This window comes from Salvia hispanica, chromosome 3 (genome assembly GCF_023119035.1).
Source record: "Salvia hispanica cultivar TCC Black 2014 chromosome 3, UniMelb_Shisp_WGS_1.0, whole genome shotgun sequence".
NCBI lineage: Eukaryota > Viridiplantae > Streptophyta > Magnoliopsida > Lamiales > Lamiaceae > Salvia > Salvia hispanica.
The window spans coordinates 22,994,804-23,019,307 of NC_062967.1; the positions used below are offsets into that span (position 1 = coordinate 22,994,804).

Here is a 24,504-nt window from a genome sequence, read left to right on the forward strand (position 1 = left end):
ATTATAATCCACAATAATGGTTTCTCTATATTTCTCTACTCTCTTCTCATTTATTCTCTAGTTTTCCGTAGAGGCAGAGTTGCCGTACATGGGGTCGGGAGGCGGAGTTGCCGTGGGTCGGAGGGCGGATTATAGAGCTTCCCAAGCAGTACTCACGGACCAACGGTGGGACCGGCCGATCCCGCCCAACCCCACCTGGGTCCGTCATTGATTTTACCAATTATATACATTAAAAACCGTGTCAATACCAAATGACTTATTTCTATGGAGTGGAGTGAGTATTAAATATTTTCATAAAAATTTGAAATTTACCGATATAAAGTAAGGAATGTCCAAAAATACCCTCTATGATTTTAAAAATCATATTGTTGATATCTAGCATCTAGGGTTATATTCATCAGAAGTGCCAAAATTTTTATCAGAAACTATTTTTGTTTCATTTCTGAAAGATCAAGTTATAATTTATGTAGTTCTCTTTATAAAATACCTTTTCAAGTCAACGGAAAACAAAATTAAAATTTCTATTTATTTTTATAAAGATTTTTTGTTTATAAAAACCTAACATCTTTCGCTACTTAAACTAATAACTATATACAAAAGCCTAATTGGAACTCGTGTTATTGTTGTATGAACGGTTAAAGTGTGTGGTGGTATTTATGATAAAAGAGGAAAAAATCTAGAATGAGAAAAGTAATTGGAATCCCTATTGTCAACTAACTAAGGTAGCAATAAATATTAGGACGGCTTCATTAATAATATCGCTTTCAATGCCAACAACAGCAGCCAAATGCCAAATGGGAATTAGACTTGTACGCCACTTATCTATAAATATCATACATCTTTCAAACATTCACAACCACCTTTCCAGTAAACTCTATATTTCCTCTTTGTGAAATGGCAAAATCATATGAAACAGAGCACCCTGTGAAGGCCTTTGGATTGGCTGCTAGAGACTCATCTGGCCATCTCTCTTCTTTCAAATTCTCCAGAAGGTAATACATATATCTCTGATGATGATGATGATGAAGAAGCTAGGAGCCTAGGAAGTAACTATTATACTTATAGTTGATCATTTTGCAGGGAAACTGGTGACGATGATGTTCAGTTCAAAGTGTTGTATTGTGGGATCTGCCACACTGATATTCTTAACGTCAAGAACGCGTTCGGCATGACTCAATATCCCGTTGTTCCTGGGTAACTTTCCGCAAAATTCTAAATCACATATCATGTAATCATGCCAATAATTATAAGTAATTGCAGGCATGAGATTGTGGGAGTAGTGACAAAGGTAGGGAAGAAGGTGGGGAAGGTGAAAGTCGGAGACAAAGTTGGAGTCGGATACATGGTCGGATCATGTCGTTCATGCCAGAGCTGCCAAGATGATCTTGAGAATTACTGCCCCAAGTCCATCCCCACTACCGGTGCTCCCTACCACGATGGCACCATCACGTACGGTGGTTACTCTGATATCATGGTTGCTAACGAGCATTTCATTGTTCGTATTCCCGACAGCATGCCATTGGATACTGCTGCTCCTCTTCTATGTGCCGGCATCACCACCTACAGCCCCATGAGATACTTTGGATTAGACAAGCCCGGAATGCACATTGGAGTTGTCGGTTTGGGTGGACTCGGCCATGTTGCTGTCAAATTTGCCAAGGCTTTCGGTTGCAAGGTCACAGTCATTAGCACTTCCCTCAACAAAAAGGACGAAGCGCTTTCGCATTTGGGCGTAGATTCATTCTTGTACAGTAAAGATGCTAATGAAATGCAGGTAAAAAAAAAAAGAAATATTCACCATCATCATCAATAAATGTCTAAATTTGTGTTACTATTATCTATGTAGGGTGCTATGGGAACAATGGATGGTATTATTGATACAGTAGCAGCTCATCATGCTTTGATGCCAATCATTGCGCTCTTGAAGGCTCATGGAAAGCTCATCATGCTTGGCGCCATAGCTAAGCCCCTTGAGCTACCGGTTTTTACTCTGCTTGGAGGTACAATACCCGTGCATCAGTCCTATGATATATAGTAAAATAAATAAATTCTATGACATTAATGTGAGGTTGAAATGAATATTCTTTTAGGGAGAAAGATGATATCCGGGAGTGTGACTGGAGGAATGAAAGAGACCCAAGAAATGATTGATTTTGCAGCCAAGCACAATATAAAAGCAGATATTGAACTAATTTCAGCAGACTATGTTAACACTGCTTTAGAGCGGCTGGCTAAGGCTGATGTGAAGTATCGCTTTGTGATAGATGTTGCCAACACTCTCCAACAATCTTGAACTCAAAACTCTTCGATGGAAGCGATTGTTGTTAGACTTTAGATTATGAAATCTAGTGATTGAAATGATATCACGTGAATTATATTTTAAATTAAATAAATTATTAAATAAAATTACAGGTATTAATGTCAATTCTTATATATGGTAGTTAAAATTAATAACTTTCTCTCTCCTCAAAATCATTTTAAAATTTTAAATTTACGTAACTCTCTTGATTTAATTTATGTTTTTGTAAAATTATATAAAATTAAAGGTAATTTCAAAAGGATTCTAATGAGATCTCAATTGCATATGTTCCGACGATGATCGGATGATGAAATTTTATAATTTTTATTTCAATTTTCGTATATGTTGATAATCAGATTTTATATCAATAAATACATCAAACAATCTCAATATAATGCACGTACAATATCAATAAAATTGTGCTGATACTTTCTAGCACTTGTGTTGAGATTCTCATGTCACTGTGTCGATATTTTTAATACACTATGTTAATATAAAAAAATCATGAAAGTTATTATGTTATACAGATTGACTATTTTACCATTTGTTGATATTTTATCTACTATTTCTTCAAATACGTGAGCTCTAATCTCATCCACTCGTTTTAAAATCTAATGGTGTAGGATTAGTCTTAGTTGTGGATTGGATACTATATGCATTTTAACATGACCCTATTATCACGAAATAAACGGTATGCAGTTTTAAAACCTTTGTGGGTGGATAGATTCGGTTTGTGATACGATTCTATCTCCCAATTATTTAGTTATCATTTAATTACCGTATCTTTCCTATATATGTAGGGATGACAAATCGTGAGTGTTGGATCGTTATCCGGTGAACCTATTAATGACACGACTCAATAAGAACAAACACGAACACGACCTATTAAAAAAATCTCAAACCCGAACACGAACCCGACCTGCTAACTGATAAGTCATATTCTAAGCCTTGGTTACTGGTCAGTATGTCGTGAAATGCATGTATTATCTGCAAAACAGTTGCTTAAGTGTGCAGGATTAAAGGATCCAAGTCAGTAGGAGACGATTCGGGTGACGCAAGTGAAAAGGGCGCCCGGAGAAGGGTGCGATACGACCAGGATGCATGCCGGAGAAAAGGCTCGAGATGGAGATGGAGGATAGGCTGGGATGATCATTGACAGGGGCAAAAAGGTCAAAACGCGGGAGAAGTCTACCCTAAAAGCAAGGGCAAGCCTCCCTATAAAAGAAGCCACTTGGAGAGAGAGAAAAAGTGCAGATAGACGCCTCCTAAGAGTTCGGTTCGAAGTTCTCGGTTCTCAACACACTTAGTAGAATTCTCTCTAGAAGATCAGTTCCTTCAGCATTATCCCACCTCTCGTTCCTCGCCACAGCCATGGTCACTTGACGTCGAAGAGTTTGCCGGAGAAGTCATCAGTCCGCCGTTCCAGCCAGTTATCGTAGCAGTGTAGTAGTATCATCGCCCGGAGTGGCACAAACAATCTTAATCGCTTTCCTAGTTTAAAGTTTACTTGTTTTCATCGTTAGTTATTTGCAAACACTCATCGCTGTGCTCTTTTGAAGTACTTTGTTATTTTCCAACTTCTACATTATGAAGTTTCTATTTCGCATGTCACTTTGGTTCGAGTTTGCTTCATTCTGCCTAGGAAAGTTAGATTTAGTTATTGCTTTCAATTTCTAAGTGTTTTCTTATCGAGAGTTGTTGATTCAAAGTTGTAGCTATGTTTAGTCAAGTTTTCGTGCATGAGTTTCTTTTCTGCGCCGTGATTACCACCTTGCATGTCAGTCAGTAGAAGTAAAGTTGCAGTTTCACTGTTTAATTTAAGTTTGAGCATTTAAATCGATGGATCTTAAGTTTGAATTTGAGAATCTGAAGTTCAGTCATGGTGTTTGTGTTTATCTGAATTCTGTTAATACTTGGTGAAGAAGAAAACGTCAAAATCAACTTTAGTTTGAACCACTTTACTTTTAAGTTACTTTTGCTTTTGTTCCCTACTTTTCAGATGTACTGCCCAGACCTGTCAGAGAACCACCCAGCCACCAAATATGCCTTGTAGTCTAAATTTCCCCTTTTAGTAACTGTCTACTTTTCATATGCCTCTGAGACACATTGTCCCCTATTTTCACGAACACTCCCACATGTCTGTTATTTTCACGCCTACTAGTCAGTAGAGTACCACCTTTATTTCCTGTCTAGGTAAAATCTCAACCCAAGCGTGGTAGCTAACCAAAACACCCAGGAAAGTCACCGTAGTTATCAAAACGTGTCCATCCTCGTGGGAATCGACCCTTACCTCCATTATACTAATCAGTAGAAGTGGGTTGAGGAAACTTGTTTGAAGCCAGGTCCCGGTTATCGTACCAACGACTCAGCTGGGTCGGGAATCTCTTCCTGATCAGTTGGATACACTCCAAATTACATACGAAAACCGTCACAACACTCGAAGGAGTGGGGAAACACTTGGTCCGTCACTAACCTCAAACTCGAACACGGCACGAACCCGACACGAATCTATTAATGAGAAAAACCACCTTGGATCACACGACACGATAACAACACATACATGACACGACACTATAACAACACGACCTGATCACACGGTTAGAACCTGATAATACTGTAATAACCTGATAACAACTGCTCTTGATTTTCAAAAGTTATAAAACCTTGAATCTGATTATTAAGAGTCTAATTAATAACCTCAAATCTGATTACACCATATGGTTTGATGAAAAAAATAACATTAATAGATTAATAGCAACAAAATCCAACGAAATCCAACAAAACATTATTTTTAAAATACTGAAATTAATAATATTATAATATTATTTCTTAACGGGTAACCCGAACCCGAAACGAAATTTTCGTGTTCTTAATGGATCAACCAGATAAGGACACGGGCACAATAAGCTTTGACCCAAACCCATTAATTTCGTGCAGATTCATGGCGGGTTATCGTGTCATGCCAAAAATGTAGCTTGATAAACGCAGGTTTTGCATATTTTTAAGGCCTAAATTTGGCTCGTTTTAAATTTCAATCATGCAAATTATGTTCTTAAATTGCATATGTTATACACTTGGTATTTTTGACGTGTTTGTTGATAAATGATAGAAAAAGACAGAAAAAAGTGCGAAAAGGACCAAGGTGCAATAACCTCAGTTCAAGTCGAGTTTCCCAGCAGTGTTGAAGTCCAATCAGTGATTAATGCATACCATTCTCTTCATCTTCAAAAGAGCTTCGCTTGGATACCTTGCACGTCTCAATCGGAGTTATGTGGAGAAAGTTATGACTATTCTATGAATATTGAGTAATGAAGTCAAAGCTGACGCAAAATATAGGCAGAAATTCAGGAAAGAAAATAATTTATTTCCAAAATCTCTCTCATTTCTCGAAGGGCACGAAAATCATCAAAAATAAACCTTTACCAACCTCTAAATATCTCCTAACCTAACTCACAATCTTGATCTCAGAGCCTTCAATCCTTCCCCTTCTACAAATTCTTCCATTCCATATTTCACACATAATTCATCCATCTTCCATTGGAGTGGATATTTACAGATCCAGGCAAAAGAAGACTGAAGATTGAAGATTTAACCTTGGATTTTATCAATTTATTTCATGTCTAGTACTATTATTATTGTTTTTACTACTTGTCTATGAGTAGTTAAACATCCTTTGTAGTTTTTTTGGTGATGACTATTATGAACATGTTTTGGTTTATTGAATTGAGCATTTTCCTAGCTTCTTGTGATTGTTTTGATTATTCTTGTATTTTTATTGTTCTTTTGTCTGGCCAACTTTAGAACTATGGTCATTTAACTAGATTAATCGAGAGATAGCTAGTTTTACGTGGTAAAAGGAACATGTACAACACATAGATTTATCTGCACTCGAGAGACGGGATCCTTTGTGAGGGGTTTGAGTCCTAGGAACTTAAGGAGTTATAATCTAATCTATTAGAAGGAGACTTTGATAATAGGAGTCTAATCTACTGGATAGGTGCACTCGAGAGATGGCTTATCCTAGAATCGCGACTTTCCTAATAATCATAGAGACACATAAAGGTAAAGGTTCTGTGAGATTAATCATCACTAGGTCGTCTCCTAAAACTCTACATTCTTTAGTTTGCTTTGTATTATTTTGTGTTTATACTCTCTATTATTTGTTTATTTATATATGCTTAGTTTATAATTCCAAAACCAAAAACTTCGTGTCTCTAAATAGTATATGACGCTTAGTATATGATAGTCAGTTGCTATCTTATTCCCTGTGTTCGATATCCTGGTACTGACCTTTAGCTATACTAGATCTATTTTGTATGCTTGCAGGTATTTTCGGTGCTAATAAATAGTGCATCACAGTCCTACATATATGTTTAGATATTTGTTTATTGTTTGATAAGTTAGGGTATCAGTATTATAGTACTTCCTCAGTCCCACAATAAGAGTCTTATTTCATATTTACCATAAATGGTAAGTAGGCTTCATATTCCACTAACTTATTTCACCCACATTCTATTATAAAACTAATATATATAAGTGAGACTCATATTCCACTAACTTATTCAATCCACTTTTCATTACATTTCTTAAAACTCGTGCAATAACCAAATAAGACTCATATTGTGGGACGGATGAAGTATTATAAATAGGTGAGATTGTTATCCTTTAATCAATCAATGAATTAGAAGTTTCCCTAGGATACTACGTGTTATATTTTTCAAACCATAAATCTTCTTCACTGCAAAGTCCGAAGGGAAGACTCCCGCGTGTCGCGGACGAAGAAACCCTACCCCCAAGCTATCAAACACCATCCGCCGACCCTCAAATAGGATGCCGGACTTCTGCAGTTTTCAAGTGATAGCCACTAACCTCTGTTAAGGGAAAACTTCCCTTAACAATTTGCTATTTTGAATTTGCTATTCTCAACATCTTGTATGTTATGGTCTCTACCAAATACAAGACACAACTCAAGGTCAAAATGTGATTCAAAGTACTTAGCCAAACCGCATATGGATTGTTAGATAGCATATTCAGAGATTCTATCCGATGATTACCACCTTCTCAGACAGGGCAGCCAGTTTTGATGATCGATGTTGTGTAACTAGATACTGTTTAATATGGAAAAAACTTGATATCTTCGTGTTCAAAAAAGCAATATGTCATTTCTTAATCGAGTGTGGATGCATGATACAGAAGCTTAGCTCAAGTTGTTAGTGAAATACTTAGTCTTTTTTATCAAACATGGCTCGATAATTAGCATATCCTATTATACATAGAAGTTCTTCTTATATCACATCGATCAAAAGACAGTAGGCTCCATAAGATTGAAGTTTTAAGTGTGAAAAACAATTCTTATTAATTCAGATGAAAAAAAAAATTAACATTAAATTATATTCCCTCCGTCCCTTAAAATTTGGCACCATTTGACCCGGCACGGATTTTAAGAAATGTATAGAAAGTGGATGAAAAAGTTAGTAGTATATGTGTCCTACTTTTATATATTGATTTTAAAATAAAATGTGAGTGAGAATGAGTTACTCGAATGTAGGTTCCACTACCAAAAATGGTAAAAATGAAAAGTGACAAATGTTTAGGGACAAATGAAAAATGAAATAAGTGATAAATTTTTGGAGGACGGAGGGGGTGCAAGTTGTTCACGTAAGCATACATACAACTTTGTTAATTTTCGAGTACTTCGGGATTGGTCACAAACAAAAGACCAAACCCTAGATTAGAGAAGGAAACCGAAGAAGTTGTCTAATACTCAATCTACACCGGTAGAACTCTTAAGAACTGAGAACCATCGATGGAACAGAAAGCTTGAAGAAGAACTCCGGCTAGATTCGCCGGAATCTTAGAGAGAAGGGAGAGCAGAAGCGGTTTCTGAGAGCATGAGAGAGAGAGAGAATAGAATCGAATGAGAGAAAGCAAAAGGTCTCCTCTCACTTAACAAACACACCTCACATCTAACGGCTGCAGTGCAGGATCCATGTGGAGTTGCCACATGGCTCTCATCCAGCAGCTCTGGTAAGTAAACGGGCCAGACTTAATTTGGGCCAACACATATTCTTATGGGCTCAGCAAAATAGCAGCCCAACCGAATAATAATAGAAGCCCAAGTCAAGGAGTCCAATAAATCAACAGTGTTAAATGGCGAAATCACATGAAACAGAACACCCTGTGAAGGCATTTGGATTGGCTTGCCAAAGCTGATGTGAACTGTGAAGTATCGGTTTGTGATAGATGTTGCCAACACCCTCAAACAATCTTGAGACGATATTGCTTTTGGATGGAAGTTTCAACCAGTGTTGCATTTAGTTTCATTCATTCATTTATATTATGAATCATGACAATTGTCTTTTGATTTTGCTCACGTACGTTTTTCTTACTTTACTCTCCTCTACTTATTCTATAGTTAATTTATTACGCATTACTTACCTACTTCATCCCGATAGTGTTAAAAAAGTACTCCATTTTTGTTTAAACCCTATTTTGAAAATAGGGTGAGCCTCCATTTCGCTATTTCTCTCATACAATTTCCAACAACGGCACTTCAAGGAATCCTACATTGGAAGCAGAATTATGCATATATGAGCCATCTTGGGTTAAAAATAAAGACTTAGTTGTAGGAGTTTATATTTTACTGAGTAGTTGTGTTGGAAAAAGGAAGATGGCCGCCCACATTAATATAGGAGAGTTCCTAGACCATTTAATACATGTAAAGTTCCTAGTAGAGTATGTTTTCAATACTCATTTATTGATGTAATTTACAAGACCGTAATTTCCCTATAAATACTAGGGAGATTAGCATATCAAAATACACAACAATTACATCAGAAATATCTCTCTACTTTTATCTTCAACATGGCTTACCAATCTTGTTATACAAAGTTGTTTTCTAGTTTTGAATTTAATTTCAATTGTTTTGATTGTGTCGTCAAACTCAATCCCTTTAAGCTTGTTTATTTGCAGTTATACTTATTTCCAATTTGGATTAGAATTTGAGTTTATGTAATTTATCCGTTTATTGGGTTTATCTTTTCGTTTCCAATCCCTTTATAATTGTTATTGATATTGGTAGCTTGTTTGGAAAATTTAATGTTTCCTTCGTCCCATAAAAATAAGGATTTTGGGGACACTACTTATTTTAACGCAAAATTAATAAAATATGAAAGTGATAAAAATGAAAAAATAGTTGCAATATTATTATTGGAAAATGGGATACAAAAAGAAAATAAAATAAAATAAAAATTAGAAGATAACCAATTTTGTGGGACACTCCAAAATGGAAAAAGAAATATTGGTTTAGTTTGTAAATAAATCATTTTAAACTTATCAAACTTCTGAAACATAGAAATAGTGCAACTTCCCATAATTAATAAAACATTAATGTCATTTTAAATTTGTGATGCATATCCAATAATAAAAAATATAAATAACTATAATTGTAATAGTAATAATTTCGGGGATGATGCCTAAGTTATGTAAAAAAGTCATCCCTTGATGTAGTGTTACAAGAGATAATGCGTTAAATATGATCGTACCAATCGTATTTGTAAGTTGAAATCTATTTTGTTTAGTAGAAAAAGAAAACGCTCATGCAATCAGTGGCGGAGCCAGACTTTTAATGGGCCCAAACAACTACTCCCTCGGTTCGCAATAAATAGACTTATTTGTAGATGACACGAGTTTTAATGAGACCTTGGTAAAATAAGAGAAAAAATGTATAAAAATATGGGTAAATTAAGACAAATGCGGGAAAAAGAGATAAAGTATGGGATGAAAATTTTCCATTTTTATAAATGGAACTATTTTTATGAACATCCCAAAATGACAAAATGAGACTTTTTTCATGAATGGAGAGAGTTTTAAAATTTATTGAGTATGTTTAGTGTTCGGAAACAACTCAAACATAAGCACTATAGAAAAAGTCGTGTGTGAGAAATAGATTGTGAGAAAAATATGAATATTTTTTTGAAGAGCATAACATTGATATTAATTTTACAAGGATTATATTATATATTTACATATTTATAGAATTATTTTTTATAATACATATTTAAATAGTTTATGAAAAATCACTAGAGTGAAAACTAGTCATTATATGAATCCAAAAGATAGGCATTGGAGAATAAAATACAATCCTGTATCTCACAAATGAAAGGCTCATATTCACACCAACTAGGCTGGCTACTAATATTATTAACCCTGCATATATATATTATGTATAGTAAATGTTCAAATGGCTGGGGCCCAAGGGCCCTCCTGGCCCCATCGCATGCAACGAAAATGTTCAGCTTAAAACGATGGGTTGAAAATGGTTGAAGGTACCTATCTGAAGCTTTTCGCATTGCTTATAAAATGGGTAGATAATATTATTATGTAGGTCAAAAAAGTTCCGGTTGATAGTGGAATTACTACTGCTGACTTTTCTATTTCTTATTGTTCAATTCAAAAGTTATCATTATTCAACTCAAATATGCGCCACAAAGTCAGATATATTGAATTAAATAGTAATCTGTGAATATTTTGATATATTCACAGATAATTTAACTTCAAAACGCCTAGAAGAAATAGAAATTCAAGTCTGAGATTGGAGAGAATGTGCATTTGTGATGACTTTTATAAGAACAGTTGGTGAATAGAATAATTTTCTAGTAAAGAATTGCATGAAATTGAGTTGTGTTTATTGACCAATCTCATTACATTCAAATGCCTCTGCGCTCAGCTGATACATCATCATCTCTTCAACTCTTTTCCTTATAAATAGTCTTTAAACATTATGCCAAAGCATCATTCACTCACTCATTTCATTCTCTCAATTTTCTACATTGTTCAATCACCATAAACAATTCATTTGTGTTAAATGGCGAAATCATATGAAACAGAGCACCCTGTGAAAGCCTTAGGATTGGCTGCTACAGACTCATCTGGCCATCTCTCTCCCTTCAAATTCTCCAGAAGGTGCTTTTCCTCTCCTCTCTCATGCTGCTCATTCTTGTACTATATCCTAAAATACAACTCATTTCTTTTATTCTGGCAATCGATTTTAACTAAAACATCGATATCCGTGGCGTATTTTTCAGGGCTACTGGCGACGAAGACGTACAGTTCAAAGTGTTGTATTGTGGGATCTGCCACTCCGATCTTCATTACCTCAAGAACGAATGGGGCATCTCTCAGTATCCTCTCGTCCCCGGGTGAGTTTCCCTTTCTTTCTTTATTTCTTATAAAACATTTTCTTGACTAATATATAATGCGAATTAAAATGACAGGCATGAGATTGTGGGAGTAGTGACAGAGGTAGGGAAGAAGGTGGAGAAGGTGAGAGTAGGAGACAAAGTTGGTGTGGGATGCATGGTCGGATCGTGTCGATCATGCGAGAGCTGCAAAGATGATCTTGAGAATTACTGCCCCAAGATCATCCCCACTTACAGTGCACCGTACTCTGATGGAACCATCACATACGGTGGTTACTCTGATATCATGGTTGCCGACGAGCATTTCATTGTTCGTATTCCCGACAACATGCCATTGGATGCAGCTGCCCCTCTTCTATGTGCCGGCATCACCACCTACAGCCCCATGAGATACTTTGGATTGGACAAACCCGGGATGCACATCGGAGTTGTGGGTTTGGGTGGACTCGGCCATGTTGCTGTTAAATTTGCCAAGGCCTTCGGTGCTAAGGTCACCGTCATTAGCACCTCTCCTAACAAGAAGGAGGAAGCACTCTCAAACTTGGGTGCCGATTCTTTCTTGATTAGTAAAAATGATGATGAAATGCAGGTACAATACAATCACTTTTATTTTTATTGAGCATCTTCACGAACTTATTCATCAAGACTAAATCAATTTTCGGGTACTAATAATAGGGTGCTATGGGAACAATGGACGGTATTGTGGATACTGTATCGGCTTATCATCCTTTGATGCCACTCATTGGCCTACTCAAGGCTCATGGAAAGCTCATCATGGTTGGTGCCCCAGATAAGCCTCTTGAGCTGCCGGTTTTTCCTCTTCTTGCAGGTGCAAAACCCTTACATAATATTTCTTCTCTCATATATCTATTACAATGAATTATTTGCTTAATTGGATGAATATTGTTGCAGGGAGAAAGATGATTTCTGGGAGTGGGATTGGAGGGATGAAAGAGACTCAAGAAATGATTGATTTTGCAGCCAAGCACAACATAAAAGCAGATATTGAACTAATTTCAGCTGACTATGTTAACACTGCATTGGAGCGGTTGGCCAAAGCTGATGTGAAGTATCGCTTTGTGATAGATGTTGCCAACACTCTCCAACAAGCCTGAGCCACTCAGTGTTGCATGTTATTTTCGCTCATTCGTTCATATTATGACTGTGTCGATTGTCTTTTGATTCTGTTCATGTTTGTTTACGCATATGTACTTCAATAAAATACTCTCTTTCAAGTCGGAGATTCATTGCAGAAATATACTACTAGTAGTAGTTTGCAGGAGAAATTAAAAGCTGATTGCTTGAGAATGATTTGAAAGTGCAATCTTTGGTGTGTACAAATTATAGTACTACTAATTTGGATTATAATAAGTAGTTAAAGTGTATGAATAATGATACTGAATGTAAACAATAAATACATCATTAAAACCCAAGTTGTGGAGGCTATCTACTACATATAAGAATGAATGACTGCCTGCTTATTCTTGGTATTACTTGCTCTATTCTATAAGCAAATCTTGGATATGAATATTAATGAATATATATTATAACTAGAGCGAGGGGGATTATTCATCATCTTGTTTTCAGGTCGTTGCTCTTCTTGTTGTTGATGGTGGTGGCACTCCTCATCAAGTGAGATGCTCTAGCTTGATTCATTCTGTTAAATTGATGTGATAAGAATCAAGATCTGACATAGGCTAAGCTAAGTAGATATGAAATCGAGTTTTACCTGTGCAACCGCTTCTCCAAGAATCTGGCCAAGGTTGCTCGTCGAGCCATTGCCACCGTTGGAGTATGACCTACACCGTCACCATTACAAATCAGCACTGAAATATGTGTAAATAAAAAACCAGTTGTCCTATGTCGAAATCACGTACCTACTGTAGAGCTGCCGGTGGATGCAATGTAGACATTAGTTTCAGCCGACAGAGATATGTCCCTACAAAAAGTAATATTTCCAACAATAAGTTTCTGCCCTATCAAACATGTGATTCATCATTTTATTATTATAAAATTGCATAGTTAACACGGATATACGGAAATATATGGATAGATCTTTTAATGTCGATAATGATAGACATGTGAGTAACATGGCTGGCCTTCGATATTTTATAGGTTAATGTTGACATATTGAAGAGATTATTGTTTGCTAAATGTCACTTCGCCATACTTACTTAATTCGATTGGGAAATAAGCTTCATAACCTTTGCTTTTGCCGAGCTCGTGAAATAATCATAGTATTACATGAGTCTTATCATTGAAAAAAGTTTAGTAGTTCCGTAGTTAAAAACTTTTTCATTTTTTTATCGTCCTATTAAAAATAAAACAACAAATCTCTATATTTTATTATTTTATTATTTCTTCTCATTAACTAACAAAACGACATCAAATCTTGTGTTAGAAATCAAATATTTTATATTTATTAGGTCGAAAGGATTATATATATTAACATAGATCTCGGATTTTAAAGTTACCTTTAAATTTATATTCATTTGCCTATAAAGAAAAAAAGATAGATCTCCCAAGATATTGGATTAGATTGGGGACCTTAAATTGGGGGTGGCATCATTGAGGTCGTAGAGAAATCCGGCGGCGGCAGGAGGGCGGAAAGCAGGCGGCGCAACCACAATTAGGCCTGGGTTCTCCTGAGAGTAGGAAGAAGATAGCATCTCATCACAAGCTGAATATTCCCATTTCTTCTTCTGTAACTACAAAAACAAATTCATAAGCCTCCAATCTGAATTACAAAATCACAGGAAAATGAAAATGAAAATGAAAAGAGTGGGAAAACACACATCGGAGAAATTGAGGGAAGAACTTGTACTGAGAGACAAAGATATCTCAACACCTCCAGCTGGAAAATCAAGAGTAGGGAGTATGTTAATTTAATTCCATAAAATCCAGTAAATTTAAAATGAATTTGAAAAGTACCTGTATCTAAGATTGGATTCTTGAGAGTCCCCTGCTCCAATTTGTAGTTGGGAGAATTCAAACCCAGAAAATCTATCTCCATGATTTAGAAATGAGGAAGAAGGAAGTGAGAGAGAAATGAAAAGCTAGAAAAGAAGAAATACAAATATTAATAATGGACATATTAGGGTGGGTGTGGGGGCTTGTCTAGGCAATGAATGGTTATCTTTAATCAAAGTGAAAAACACGTGCTGAGATGAACCAATGAATATGATAAAAAGATAAAGAAGCTCCACATAAACTCAACCACGTGAAACTTTGCCACATTTATATTTGACGTTTCCACTACAACTCTCTCTCTTCAAAAACAAATCGATCAATTGCAGTACTACAAGTTATACACTCTTTGATGTAACCAAGTTCATTTACGCATATTGTATAAACGTGACGAGAAGTTCGTTGAAAACTTTCATGTGTTCTATTTCTCGTGGACAATTAAAATGGCAAATGTGCTTTATCTATTTTTCGTGAACGGATGGAGTATTATTAATTACTTTATGGGGTGAGGGTATTATGGTCCAAAAAAGTCTTAAAATATGTAAAGGTTAAAGCTTAGAGCCTTCTTATGAAATTTTTTTTAGAGACCGTGAATGTGTGATCTGCAAATTTGTGATTGTATTTATGTAATTCACTAAAAGAAAAGCAATTATTCCATGATTGTGAATGTGCGACCTGCAATATTTATGTAGTTCGCTAAAAGAAAAGCAATCATAATGCAAGGTATGGCAATGTACATACATTTTCAATTAAGGCACCCAATAATTCTCCAACTATATAAGTGAGGGATGCATCGAATTCAACTGTAATTTGAAAAGAGCTTTATAAACGACACGTTTAAATTGTTAAAATTGTTAAAATGGTCAATAATTCATATTGGCAGGAATTTTCAATGTGTATGTGGAATCTTAATCTATACTGATTTGAAAAGTTAGAATTGATAGTCAGTAGTCAACTTGCTATGTAATTATACCAGATTGATTAGGCGTGTCTACGATTCAAAAGTAGTACTCCTACTAGTTATTTAAATTTTACCTCAGTTTTATATCCTTCTTAATCATTTACTTATGATAATGCTATTTACTCTATATGAGTAACATAATATAAAAATATTAATTAGAATAAAATATAATGATGCCAAACATGTGGTGTAAATTGTAATTCACTCAATATAGACACGTACAACGCAGTATCTGGATTAAAATTGAATTCGCACTAGTTAGGTCCTATATTTATTATAGAATTGAATAAACAAATTAATGTTGTTCCGGTAAAATTTATACTCCAAATGGAAATAATTTTAGTTCTAAATTTTTTGCAAATTTGGATGGATTCATTTAGGACAGGTTTAAAAGTTTTTGTGAATTGTTTTTAAATACATCTTTTAATAATAAAAAAATTCCCCAGTAAATGTTGAATCATGTTAATTGATTGAAGTATTCGAAGGTGAAACGCTACTCAATTAGTAAAAATTTGGCAAACAATCAAATAAATAAAATAGGAATATGTATTCAGTAAACATTGTAAAGGAATCTTCCTCGAAAAAAATGTTTAGAAAAAATCCTTCCGCCCTAGAGTGGCCAAATTAATTGAAAGGCACAATTCAAACGGTTACGTGTTTTAATTTCTACCAAATTTTGAGGTTGAGTTACATAGGATAGTCGATATGGTCCATATGATTTGGCAATTGGCAATACATACAGTTGACACCTATACAATACAACAACGTTAGGCTTGGTTGGGTGAATGCATTTACTTGAAATTGGTACTCCTACAAAATACTGAAAAGCATATATTTTCATGATTTTTTCACTCTTTTCGTGTTCTATATTTCTGGATATTAACCATTTTTCCTATTACACCTCCTCATCAATCACAATAATACAATTATTGATATATTTTTTATATAATTTTTATAGTCGAGAAAGAGAAGACCATTAGTTTTGGCCCAATAATTTTTATTATTGGGCTGGCATTTTGGTTATGTATACTTATATATAATGAATATCCAATTCAGATTTCCATGTTTTATAATAACAATTTGGGACTTTTGAAACAAATTACAATTTGTGATTAAAACTATGTAGCAGGCTAGCTAGTATTTGAATTATATAGAAATTTGAAAACTAGCAGACTAGCAACTGTGGAATATATTATAGTAATAGGAATGAATATAATTTAAGAAATCTTATATAGTAATATTTCAATCAAGGCCGATTAATTACATAGGTAACAGTAATAAAGTTGAATTCTTTAAATATTAATGAAGATTGGTGAGAGTTTTTTGACTTTTTCTTTGTTAAATTCATAAGACAAATCTGCGAAATCTAGAATGGAAGAAGAATAGATGAATGAAATTTTAATTTTATATATTCAGTGAGAAATTGTTTTAAAAAAATTAAAATGAGATTATTTTCGATTGCTTCTAGACATGATGATTAGTCAAAAACTGTTACTATTCCATCATTTCTTTTGGGTATCATAAAATTTGTATAAACATTATAGTATGTAAAATTGAATAATTTAATAATATTATTATGTTTTTAAATTTCAGTGTCGATTTATTTAAATTTTTTATTTTGTCACTAGTTCGAATACCTATATATACTTTCACACACTGTGTCCACACAGTTGGACAAATTCCTGTTTTGACAAAGTAGTTAAATGGTTTGATTTCCAGTGTCTTTTTTTTTTCAACTAAGATATTTATAAAGCAAACACTTTTATTTAATAAAATTTTAATTATTTCAAATAGAACCCTTATAACAGCTAGCTCCTAGCGGAATCCATATAAAATATTGTTAAAACTTTCATAGACGTGAACCCACGTAAAAATCAACAATTAATAAAAATAAAGATTAGCATTAGACCACCTCCAACCATACACCAAATCTCATTTTTGGTGTAAAAATATGCTCTAACCATACTCCATACCCATACCCATACCCATTTTTGGGTTTTTTAATCAAACAACACCAAATTTGAAGTGAACACCAAAATTGAGTATCTACTGCAAAAAAGTTTTAAATATTGCATAATAGTCCTTTATATTATTTGGAGGTTCATGAATCAGCCGGCCATAATTTGTGTATTGTAGTTCTTGATAGTTTGAATCAGCCGACACTCCTTGCAAATATTGAGTAGAGCTATAGATGTTGAGTAGAGATATGTTGGCGTGTGTCGTATTAGTGTCTAGAAAATCTGATCACACACACACTCTCTATTTTATTTTGCAAATATTTTTCCATAAGAAAATTAAAAAAGAATCAGCAAGCTGACCATATTATAATAAATTATGTTTTTTTAGCAAATAATAACTAATAAATTTACAAATATATGAATGAATATTGCTAAAAAAATCTTGTTATTATTGTTTACCGTATTAATAGTGTAAAAGTTTCAATTATGTGTCAATAGTTTAGAAGTTGTTTAGCTGAGATTCATTTTTACTAAAGAGCTATGGATGGATGTCGCACAACTATAGAGCAAGTCTTTATTAAGAAAGCAAGTTAAACACAATGCATTAAAATAAAATAAAACACGAACAACAAATTATTATAATAAAATGAAAAACGTAATCTAATAATTTGGTAAATCAGAACCGGATCCTCCAATATTGTCGAAGTACGAAGAATATGCTCTAGTTGCATAGTCATCTGGTTCATATTGAATATATAAAGTACATTTAATATATAAATATATTAATAAGAAAATTTTGTATACTTATTTAATTTACATAATTAAAAATATTGTGGGACTAATATGTAATTTAAAATAAATATGTAGGTATAATTGAAAAGGTGTAAAAAGTATATAAATATGGAATATTCTTTTGGGTTTGAGTTTGGAGTAAATGATTGGAGTAAAAGTACTTTTTGGTGTGACCCATACTCAAAAATGGATTTGAATTTGGTGTAAATGGTTGGAGATGGCTTTAAGTATCAGGTTGGAATGGGAAGATTAAATCAGATAATAAAATAGAAATATATTCTTTCCTTCTTTGGTTACTAATATCTGCTTAAGAATGGGATTGAGGATTTATTCAATTAAGCCAATAGAATGTAGTCATAAAAAATTTTCTGCGTATTTTTCAATTCAATATTTTTTTTCCGCATCTCAATTTTTATTTTTAGCATATCCCACGCCAAACGAAACGTTACTCCAAAGTCCTAACTCCAAAGTTAAACGTGGAATGTAAAATCTAAACTAATAATCACTAGTACTATCATATAGAATATGAAAAACATTTTGTTTTGTTTTGTTTATACTTGTACAGGGGTCCTATTCTAATGCTTTTAGCACCTAATCCAAAATCAAGACTAAATCTTCACCCTTGAATTTTAAAATGAGTGGATGAGATTAAAGCTCACAAAATCTCAATAAATAGTAGACAAAATATCAACAAAAGGGTAATATCGTCATTATGTTATCATATGATAATTTTCGTGAGTGTTTTTTATATCAACATTGTGTATTACAAATATCAATAATATGACATTGGAATATCAATACATTTTTATTGAGATTGGACATGCATAATATTGAGATTTTGCCTACAATATATTGAGATTTTTTGTTGCATTTGTTGAAAATAGCGCTTATCAACACGTATACGAAAATTGAAATATAGTTTATCAAATTTCATCACCCGAACATCGTCGGAACATATGCAATTGAGATCTCGTTGGAATCCTTATTAAATTATCTTTAATTTGATATATTTTTTATGAAAAAAATAATTTAAATTGAGAGAGTTACTTAAATTTAAAGATTTGAGATGATTTTGAGGAGAGAGAAAGTAGTTAGTTATAATTACTACATATAGGATTTGACATTAATACCCTTTTAATTTAATTAATAATTATTTAAATTTAAAATATATACACTTGGTATCATATTAACCACAAGATCTTCTAGTCTAATGGTTGAAAATTGATCTCAATTTGGGATTGATAATTAGTTAGCAATTGATTACCTCCCTTGTACAAGTATCAAATTATCTCTTCTACAACTAGATTGCCAAGATACATAGAAAATTAATAAAATATTGCTTATATAAAAAAATTGAAGTAAATTATTACGAAATTATTTTTTAATATCTTACTATAATTGAAAATTACCATTTTTCAGAATTTGATAACTTAGAAGTCATCAAAAAATAAAATTTAGAATATCATCATACTATAATTCAAAATTGTCGTTGTGGAGTATTATTTTAGGTGTTTCATTTGAATAAATGGCACTCGCAATCTTTTAGTTGAGGCCATTTGAGAATGCTACTCAAACTCAATAACTTTAAAGAAACATACATTTTGATTGATTCCAAAACTTAGATAGCAGTCATTCATTGAAAACAAATTTGAACCGATTGGATTGTATAATCCCAGAATAGCTGCTGCTAACTATACCAAATTATACTAGGAAATCTCCTCTGCAGAATAAAATAGTACTCCATTTTTATTAAAAAAATTAAAATAAAAGAAATAGGAGTAACAAAAATTACAATACAATGAAGAGAAAATGTGTATATAAGAAGCAGCAAAAGGAGAGAAAAAAGGGGAAAAAATGTAAGAAATTGACAAGTGATATGAATTTTATGTGTGTGAAAAGGAAGATGAGAGGATATTGGGAGGGCAGAGCTGCTGAATGTGGGCCGCAACCTCCGGCATAGAGGGGCGGTTGTCCGGGTAAGGAAGGGTGCAATGAAGCCCAATCTGCAGCATCTTAACCATATCCCCTTCCACATTCTCACTCACTACCTGCTCATCCAACACTTTAGAAGTCCAGTCCTGTTTCACCACAGACCTCACCCACCTCGGCAGATCCACCCCCTCCTTCCCCGTCACCAGCTCCAGCACCACCACTCCGAAGCTATACACATCCGCCTTCTGCGACACTCTGTGAGGGTCCGTCACCTCTGGCGCCCGGTACCCTGTCACTCGATTATTGGGGGTTGCGCTCCCCCCAAGCTGCGCGAGCCCTGTGTCCGAGACACGGGCCTCGTACGACTCCGTGAGGATGATGTTGGACGACTTGATGTTGCCATGGGACGCGGTGGACCCCTGCGAGTGGATGTACGATACCCCTCGCGCTGCGCCCAGCGCGATCGCGGCGCGAGTCTCCCAATTCAGGGCCCTCCTCCCACCCTCCCTGTTTCCTGCAAAGAAAACAGTTTTTCAAATGGTTGACTTTGACAATATCAAACTTATGTGCAGTCGACCATCCTAACCATGCAGGAGTGCAGAAAGGCTCCCCATGGGCAGGAAATCGTAGACCACGAGCTTTTCATCCCGATCGAAGTAATAAGCCCTGAGAGGGACAAGATTCAGATGATCCATTCTCCCAATCTCTTCCATCTTCCCTCTCAGCTCCATCTCCCCCATCTTCACGTCTCTCAGCCGCTTCACCACCACCGCAATCGCCGTTTCCAGCACCGCCTTGTACGACGTCCCGAACGTCCCCTTTCCCAAAACCTCAGCAGAAGCTCTCAACAACTCCTCCAAATCAAAATTCCACCCTGTCTTCCCAAAAAACACTAATCCCTTATCCTTCCCCTTCCTCCCCACCGCCGCCGCCGCTGCCTCCGTATTTTCAACTTCTTTCTCTTCTCCATTACCAGCTGCCATTCTACACAAACAGAAAATCAGTAATGAGATAAGAAAGAATCCGATTACGGAGGCGATCACGATGCCAGCAATCGCCCCGTCAGAGAGCTTCTTCTTTCCTTTCTCATCGCCGCATGAATCGAGAGGGGCACCACAGAGTGAGTTCCCGGCGAATGAGGCTTTCGGCTTTCCAGCGAGACCGCCCGGAATCCGGCCGGTGAGATTGTTATCGGAAACATCGAATTGAATCAATGCTGGTAAGTTCAATTCAGGAATTTCTCCCGAGAAACGGTTGTTTTGCAGAAACAGCGTTCCCAAACGGGTCAAGTTGTTGAACGCCGGCGAAATCTCGCCGGAGAAATAGTTATGCCCCAAATTCACGCGCACGAGTGATTTGACGTAGAAGAGAGAACGCGGCACTCCGCCGGTGAAGAAGTTGTTGTGCAAATAGAGGTTGCGGAGGGAGGTGAGGGAGGAGAAGACGTCCGGCGGGAGGGGGCCGGAGAGGGAGTTGAAGCGGAGGCTGAGCGTCTGGAGATGGGTGAGGTTGGAGATGGTGTTGGGAGGGAGGCGGCCGGAGAGGCCCATCCCGGGGAGGCGGAGCTCCAGCACGGAGGACTTGTCCGCCGAGCAGATCACGCCGGCCCACGAGCACGGGGACGCGCTCGAGAGGTTCCATAAGAGGACGCGGCCGCCCACGGCCCTGCGGAGGGCGACTAGAGCGGCTCTGTCGGAAGCGATGTCCGACGTGGCGGAGGGAATGAGAAGGAGCACCACGAGGAAAAGGTGGTGGAAGTTGAAGATCACCATTTTTCAAAACTTGGCAAAGTCAAGGAAGTTTCAGGTGGTCTGAGCAATCCTTCATGTCTCAAAACATTGGCGAATGTAACGTAATAGAGAGTTGTGAAATGAATCGTGTGTACCTATTAAAATACATTGAAAACATTTAAATACGAGTATATTTACCAACTTTAAAATATTTATTCCCTCTGTGATTTTATAAATCAAATGGGCATTAGTTAGGTCAAACGAAATTATCATCATAGAATATATATGGAATATGTATCTCATGGTAATTTAGACTGTGTATTGGTTCTTTTTATACAAAATATAGTGACATTTTTATATATTGTCACTGTTTTAGGTATTACTAGTAGCCTAGTAGGTGTTTATATGGCGGACTTGGGCATAGTGCGGTCTTTTTCTTTGGCTATTTTATATTTTAATTATAACTGATTAATTAATTTGTCTAATAAATAACACCCTACAGCAACACTTTCTTTCTGATGTTTTCCAACTAACTAATTTGCAAAATCGAGAAATGCTGTTGAAAAATTCATCAGTGATAGCAACAGCATTGATGTGTTCTATACAAGTATAACTTTTCATTGATATTGAAAGAGATAATAAAAGAAAAATGGTACTCGTTGTAGGTGATTATTATAATACTCTCTTTGTTAATAATCATTTTGCCATAATGAGTTATGTATTTAGTTGAATTAGTTGTTAGAATGTGTTGTCAATGGAATACCGAACACAGATACTTACTCTAGTATTATTATATAGTTTAGAGATTAGGAGGTTTTTATAATAGATGAGATGAATCGGAAAAAAATTGCTACAAACAAACTATGGATGGACCGAGTAATATTGCATTATTTATGTATATAAAAACCATAGTATAATATTAAAAAGAAAAGTTATCGAAATAGTAGTAAGATAGGATAGATTTTTAGAATGGATAATTTAAAATCAAATTTATTGATATTACTCCATATGACTATTATCAATGTACACGCATTCGTCCAATAATGCAAATATTATTTTTTCATGTAATCAAAACCTGCAAAGTGTACTGACACGAATTATAAGCTAATATGTAATAGAAATAAGTTAATCAATGGAGTGCGTAAAAGAGTAGAATTATGTGAATAATAATTGGAAAGGAAAAGTAATGGTGATAAACATGTCTGTGTGAAAAACATAACTTGCAAATTGAAGAGAAAAAAGTTACACGTATTTAGGATTCTCACGTTACAAAGTGAATTGTACCGATGATGATATTTATTTTAATCTCTTAAATTTGTAGGTTTTAAAGTGTTATCTTACTGTAATATTTATAATTAAACCGAATCAATAACTTAAAACGCGAAGATTAAATTTGGATATTATCTATAAAGACATCAATGAGTATGCATATGTTGATGTATTCATAATTCATACGTCTAATTGAATATAGTTTTCATGTTTCTGATTTCCTGATCATGAATATCTTCAAATAATAAACACAATGACTTTAAATAGCAGGTTTCATTTAATTAATATAAATGCGATTGTTGGAATATAATTAATAATCTACTGATAAAATCAGCAGGTTTCATTTGCTTAAATCATAGTAATTCACACTCAGTACTTCTAACCAAATTGATAGTTACGCTCTCCATTATTAAAAATCATAATTACTTGGACTCATTAGGAAATTCGATTTGATAGCGTTAGTAAAGAATGAATAACCAACACCCAAAAAAAAGAGTGAATGATAAAAGTAATTAAAAATATGGCTAATCCACTGAAATCCAACAAGATAAACTCAAAAATAAAAGTTCAACAAACATTATTTGATTAAAGTAACGGCCAACTGCCTGACCGGCACCATATTATGAAAAATTGTTACACATTTCTTTACTTTTTTTTAGTAGGTGTCAAAATCACAACATTGAAGTCTTCCAAAATATCAAAATTCAACTCATCAATCTGCAACAACTCGAAATTACTGGCAAATGCCTTCCAACTTTATGTAGAGATGGCAAAAATAGGCCCAGCACAACAGGCTGTCCTTGTTGGGCTAATAAATTTTAGACACAGTGGGATTGCAGCCCAGCCCAGTTCAGAATGGCGAAAGGCCTGATGGATTTGGGCTGGCCCAGAAATTTTAAACTCGGAAGACTCGAACCGGGTTAGAATCACATTATAAGTAGCATGCAAGATTATACAAAGAACAATTTCAGCCCTGAAAGTAAAGTTGTTATCTGAGAGAAGCCAATGTTTCTTTAATAGTTCATGGGAATTTCAGAACAATTACCAGAAGAAGCACCTAGTAAACTTATAGTTAACAACACTTTACCCATTTCCTTTTTCCATAATCATAGGTACCAAGGTAACCTGGTAAATCAGACCAACTTTAGTATCTTCTCAAGCATCAAACAGTATTCTTTGTACCGGAGTGACTTTTTAAGTAAACTTGAACCCATTTACTAAATAAATCATGAAATTTGAACATTTAACACTTGAAAAGATATTAGCAGATCATCTAGTCGCAATCATCATGTTTGTAGTATTATCAAGCTAAAACTCGTACAGAGGTTTCCTTTCCAAGCATCAAGCAAAAATACAGCCAAGAGACAAGAAGGGAAAAAAAATCCTAAAGAGAACA

The 24,504-nt window shown here is 35.0% G+C and overlaps 4 protein-coding genes across 5 annotated transcripts; 2 read left to right on the top strand and 2 right to left on the bottom strand.

Moving 5' to 3' along the window:
• Positions 1-862: 862 nt before the first annotated feature.
• LOC125213280 (8-hydroxygeraniol dehydrogenase-like) lies at positions 863-2,425 on the top strand. Its single transcript, XM_048113732.1, has 5 exons — positions 863-992; positions 1,081-1,194; positions 1,261-1,774; positions 1,847-2,000; positions 2,091-2,425. The coding sequence occupies exons 1-5, from the start codon at positions 895-897 to the stop codon at positions 2,291-2,293; spliced, it is 1,083 nt and encodes a 360-aa protein (XP_047969689.1). The 5' UTR covers positions 863-894; the 3' UTR covers positions 2,294-2,425.
• An 8,679-nt stretch (positions 2,426-11,104) lies between these two features.
• On the top strand, positions 11,105-12,740 carry LOC125213279 (8-hydroxygeraniol dehydrogenase-like). Its single transcript, XM_048113731.1, has 5 exons — positions 11,105-11,263; positions 11,386-11,499; positions 11,575-12,088; positions 12,175-12,328; positions 12,412-12,740. The coding sequence occupies exons 1-5, from the start codon at positions 11,166-11,168 to the stop codon at positions 12,612-12,614; spliced, it is 1,083 nt and encodes a 360-aa protein (XP_047969688.1). The 5' UTR covers positions 11,105-11,165; the 3' UTR covers positions 12,615-12,740.
• Positions 12,741-12,869: 129 nt separating this feature from the next.
• Positions 12,870-14,590, bottom strand: LOC125213281. Of its 2 annotated transcripts, none has more exons than XM_048113734.1 (6): positions 14,431-14,590; positions 14,295-14,353; positions 14,047-14,201; positions 13,377-13,438; positions 13,229-13,298; positions 12,870-13,156 (listed from the first exon to the last, which is right to left on the bottom strand). In XM_048113734.1, the coding sequence occupies exons 1-6, from the start codon at positions 14,510-14,512 to the stop codon at positions 13,072-13,074; spliced, it is 513 nt and encodes a 170-aa protein (XP_047969691.1). In that variant the 5' UTR covers positions 14,513-14,590; the 3' UTR covers positions 12,870-13,071. The 2 variants fall into 2 exon arrangements, with proteins under 2 accessions (XP_047969691.1, XP_047969690.1); XM_048113733.1 differs by having other exon boundaries at positions 14,047-14,207; positions 14,431-14,589.
• A 5,186-nt stretch (positions 14,591-19,776) lies between these two features.
• Positions 19,777-21,983, bottom strand: LOC125215198 (probable inactive receptor kinase At1g48480). The gene is made up of 2 exons (XM_048116545.1): positions 20,696-21,983; positions 19,777-20,623 (listed from the first exon to the last, which is right to left on the bottom strand). Exons 1-2 carry the CDS (start codon positions 21,879-21,881, stop codon positions 20,061-20,063), a joined length of 1,749 nt encoding a protein of 582 aa, XP_047972502.1. The 5' UTR covers positions 21,882-21,983; the 3' UTR covers positions 19,777-20,060.
• Between the last annotated feature and the right edge of the window lie 2,521 nt (positions 21,984-24,504).